Source organism: Penaeus chinensis, chromosome 22 (assembly GCF_019202785.1).
Source record: "Penaeus chinensis breed Huanghai No. 1 chromosome 22, ASM1920278v2, whole genome shotgun sequence".
NCBI lineage: Eukaryota > Metazoa > Arthropoda > Malacostraca > Decapoda > Penaeidae > Penaeus > Penaeus chinensis.
Genome location: NC_061840.1, coordinates 20336104 through 20341103, shown reverse-complemented (window position 1 = coordinate 20341103; position 5000 = coordinate 20336104). Strand labels below are relative to the sequence as shown.

The 5000-nt window shown below is 37.9% G+C and overlaps 1 protein-coding gene across 1 annotated transcript in view; it reads left to right on the top strand.

Annotated features, from left to right (window-relative positions):
* The window catches only part of LOC125037048 (peroxidase-like), a 49830-nt gene that overhangs the window by 32738 nt on the left and 12092 nt on the right, over nucleotides 1-5000 (top strand). The window contains exons 3-4 of the mRNA XM_047630017.1: nucleotides 2933-3026; nucleotides 4175-4375. Of these exons, the coding sequence (XP_047485973.1) occupies nucleotides 2933-3026; nucleotides 4175-4375 (295 nt within the window). The remainder of the gene's footprint in view (nucleotides 1-2932; nucleotides 3027-4174; nucleotides 4376-5000) is intronic.

Genomic DNA, 5000 nt, shown 5'->3' with positions numbered 1-5000 from the left:
GTTCACACAAATAGGAGAAAAAATTATCTCAATCTCGGTTTCAGAAACAGGTTTCACACAGCTTAGCAAGAGAAAGGACAACACGAAATCATAAATTCAGCAATTAATACCTTCAAGAAGAAGAACAAAGAAGGCGACGACGACGATGAAGAAGGAGGAGGATGAGAAGGGAAATAGGAAGAAGAAAAGAAGAAGACGAAGAAAAAAAAAGAAGGTATTAATTGCTGAATTTATGATTTCGTGTTGCCCTTTCTCTTGCTAAGCTGTGTGAAACCTGTTTCTGAAACCGAGATTGAGATAGTTTTTTTTCTCCTATTTGTGTGAACTGCCATGTAACCGTATTATACCTATGTATAAATGTGAAACGTATATATATCTTATTTCCTCTTTTTCGTATTTATCTTTTTTTTTTTCTTCTTCGTCTTCTTTTTTCTAATTCTTTTTCTCCCTCTTCGTCTTCTTCTTTTCTTCTCCTTCCTTGTCTTCTTTTATTCTTATTCCTCCTCCTCGTCATTTTCTTCTTCTTTCGCATATTTTTTGAGGTTACATAGTATGAAAAAATAATAATTTTACATCATTCTTTAACATTATTTATGTTGAAGTGTCTGGCATCTCAGATTGTCCTCACTTGCCGTTCTATCTATTTTTATTCGTTTCTCTCTGTTATCCTAAGTTACATTACAAGCAAGAAATAAATTTTGAGTGGAATACTTTCACTCGTGTAGGCAGTGGCGAATGATTGATTAAGATAAACGAGAAACTGCACTAGTGGTAATTATAGTTGTCAGTATCGTGTTTCCTAACCTAATAGTTGATTTTATTCCAAATACCGAGGTAACACGTATCAAACACACTCGAATATCAGGTGATTGCGAAAGCAGGGGTTTTTTTTCTCAGTTATTTATGTCTTTATTTACCATATTTGTCTATTAGTAATACATCATTTTACGATTTTTTTATTATTATATACATCTGTATATGTATGATTTACCATTCAAAATGCCAAGAAATTCGTCAAGGGAAAACGAGCTTAAAATAAATCGATATACCATATATTCCCAAAAGAAAATTATGAATCGGATAGCCGCTGATAAAATATCCGCTTTCAGACGTGGCATTTTCATATGAATTATTCGTAACGAAAAATACAGTGGCAAAGCTAAATATATACATTATATCTTATTTATCCACCTCTCTCTCTCTCTCTCTCTCTCTCTCTCTCTCTCTCTCTCTCTCTCTCTCTCTCTCTCTCTCTCTCTCTCTCTCTCTCTCTCTCTCTTTCTCTCTTTCTCTCTTTCTCTCTCTGCAATATTTCACGTAAAGATAATATCACATATCATTTTACTCTGTATTTTTATTTTCATTTTATCTTATTTTATTTTATTATTTTTCGTGGTATTTATATTCTCTCTCTCTCTCTCTCTCTCTCTCTCTCTCTCTCTCTCTCTCTCTCTCTCTCTCTCTCTCTCTCTCTCTCTCTCCAACTCTCTCCCTCTCCCTCTCTCTCTCTCTCTCTCTCTCTCTCTCTCTCTCTCTCTCTCTCTCTCTCTCTCTCTCTCTCTCTCTCTCTCTCTCTCTCTCTCTCTCTCTTTCTCTCTCTCTCTCCAACTCTATCTCTCTCCAACTCTCTCCCTCTCCATCTCCCCCCCCCCTCTCTCTCCCTCTAACTCTCCCTCCTTTCTCTCTCTTTCTCCCTCTCTCTCTCTCTCTCTCTCTCTCTCTCTCTCTCTCTCTCTCTCTCTCTCTCTCTCTCTCTCTCTCTCTCTTTATCTCTCTCTCTCTCTCTCTCTCTCTCTCTTTATCTCTCTCTCTCACTCTCTCTCTCTCTCTCTCTCTCTCTCTCTCTCTCTCTCTCTCTCTCTCTCTCTCTCTCTCTCTCTCTCTCTCTCTCTCTCTCTCTTTTTCTCTCTCTCTCTCTCCAACTCTCTCTCTCTCCAACTCTCTCCCTCTCCATCTCCCCACCCTCTCTCTCTCCCTCTAACTCTCCCTCCTTTCTCTCTCTTTCTCCCTCCCTCTCTCTCTCTCTCTCTCTCTCTCTCTCTCTCTCTCTCTCTCTCTCTCTCTCTCTCTCTCTCTCTCTCTCTCTCTCTCTCTCTCCCCTATCTCTCTCTCTCTCTCTCTCTCTCTCTCTCTCTCTCTCTCTCTCTCTCTCTATATATATATATATATATATATATATATATATATGTATATATATATATATCTTTTATTCACATAAAAACACACATACACACAGCCACGGTTTGCAAATACGCATTTCTACTCTCGATAGATGTCAAAAAAATATTGAATACTTTACATACATAAATTAATGAACACAAAAAATATAAATGAAGTGAAAAAGTGAAAAATAAAGTCTAGAATGTTAAAATGACCATTAACACTGACATGTACTTCGGGAAAGCAGAGTTGAGGAAGATAGACGTTTTATTCTATTTATTTTCTTTATCAATTATTTTATCTTATTTGTTGTATTTGTTTATTTATTATGTTATATATTTTATTTATTTATCCATTAAAATTCCTTTATTAATTCTATTTATTTATCTTTTTCCATCTATAGAGAGAGAGATATATATATCACGAAAGAAGGAAATATTGGTATGCACGGTATTGTTATATATGTACTTAGATATAATAATATGTATTATAGAGAGATATAAAAATTGGTATACAAAGGATTCGGAAATAGACAGATATATATTTTTAATAATTTATCACATGTGACACAGGTAGATTTTAAACACGATTGCAATGGGCAAATGCCTGATTAGCTAAATACCTTTCCCCATTGGTAAAAAGATTTTAAAAAATAATAAATAAATAAACAAATAAAAATACTAATAAAAAAATAATGAAATAAAAGAAACAAGTGTGCTTGTCTTATTAAGTAAATAAAAGTATAAGTATACAGTAATCTCTTTTTTTACAGATTTGGCATGGCATAAGATACAACATGAAAAAAACGAAAGAAGTACAAAGAATCCTTTTAATATAAATAAAAGGATTCCAATGACAAAGACAAGGTTAGGTTAATTCTGAATAATGGTTTAGTTTTCTTTGTGTGCTTGTTTTCTTCTTATTTATTTCTTGGTAGTGTTCTTTTTTTTTTCTTTTTTTCTTTTTCGTATTTATTGTTTTCCTTTTCACCTTCCTTTCTTTTTTTTCAAATTTCTTCTTCCTGTTCTATATCCTTTCTTGTCTTCTTTTTCATCTTCTTATTTGTCAAATGACTATTTCTCCACTTCTTCCTCTTCTATGTCCTCTTCCTTTTCATCACCCTCGTCTTCTTTTTTTTTACTTTTTTTGTCTTCTACTCCTACTTTTGCGTCTCATCTTTCACCTTCCTTTTTGTCTTCTCCTACGTCTTCTTCTCCTCCTTCATCATCTTCTCCTTTGTCATCTTCTACTTCTTCGTCTCCTCCTTCTTACTTTTTTGTCTTTGTCTCCTCCATCATCTTCTCCTACCTCTTCGTCTCCTCCTTCTCCTTCTTTGTCATCTTCTACTTCTTCGTCTCTGCCTTCTTCTTTTTTGTCTTCTTCTCCAACTTCTTCGTCTCATCCTTCATCATCTTCTCCTACCTCTTCGTTTCCTCCTTCTACTTCTTCGTCTCCTCCTTCTTTTTTGTCTTCTTCTCCTACTTGTTCGTCTCATCCTTCATCATCTTCTCTCTGTTCTATATCCTTCGCCCCCTTCGCCCTCTTCGTCTCCTCCTTCTCCTTCTTTATTATCTTCTACTCCTTCGTCTTCGTCTCCTCCTTCTTCTTCTTTGTCTTCTTCTCCTACTTCTTTATCTTCATAATATTTTTCTTTTTTTTTCATAATGATTAATGCAGACTCCCTCAGATGTTGTAAGCCGATGCGTAACGTTCATAAATATTGTACGCTTTCTTCTTCTTCCTTTTTTTTCTTCGTCTTCCTCGTCGTAGCCTTCTTTATCTTTGTCTTCTTTTTCTTAGTATTTTCCTTCTTCTTAGTCTTTTATATCTTAGTCTTCTTCCTTTTCTTAGTCCTTTCCTTCTTCTTCGTCTTCTTTATCTTAGTCTTATTCGTCCTCGCCCTCTCCTTCTCCCCTTCCTTCCTCATCCATGCCCTCCCTCATTTCATTTTTTTTTTTTTTTTTTACTTTTTTCTCCATCATAATTTCTAACACAGACTTTCTTTTCTTCCCAGAGAGAGCCTGGAAGTCGCCCGCTCCCAGCTCCTCGAGAGGGTAAAACTCGAGGAAGACCTCCAGAAGCGAAACCTCAGCCTCGCCAAGGGAAGCCCCGGGGAGGTCTTCCAGTCTTCCTTCAAGAGATCCCACCCGTTCGTGATCCAGACGGAGGCCCAGGGTTCTCTGTTCGTGCTGGCGACGAAGGAACTGAAGAAGAGGTTGGGGGCGTTGGATCAATGCGGATTTCGGCTTGGAGGGATTGAGGAAGGAGGAGGAAGGGGAGGAGAAGAATGAGATGAAGGAGGAGGAGGAGGGGAGGAAGGAGAAGAAGAATGAGATGAAGGAGGAGGAGGAGGGGAGGAAGGAGAAGAAGAATGAGATGAAGGAGGAGGAGGAGGGGAGGAAGGAGAAGAAGAATGAGATGAAGGAGGAGGAGGAGGGGAGGAAGAAGAAGAAGAATGAGATGAAGGAGGAGGAGGAGGGGAGGAAGAAGAAGAAGAATGAGATGAAGGAGGAGGAGGAGGGGAGGAAGAAGAAGAAGAATGAGATGAAGGAGGAGGAGGAGGGGAGGAGGAAGAAGAAGAATGAGAGGAAGATGAAGAAGGAGGAGGAGGGGGGGAAGAGGAGGAAGAAGAAGGAGAAGGAGATGAAGAAGAGGGAGGAGGAGGAGGGGAGGAAGAGGAGGAAGAAGAAGAATGAGGAGGAGGGGAGGAAGAGGAGGAAGAAGAAGAATGATATGAAGATGAAGAAGGGGGAGGAGGGGAGGAAGAAGAAGAAGAATGAGATGAAGATGAAGGAAGAGGAGGAGTATCTGAAGAAGAGTTGGTTTCTTAATTAAAGTGA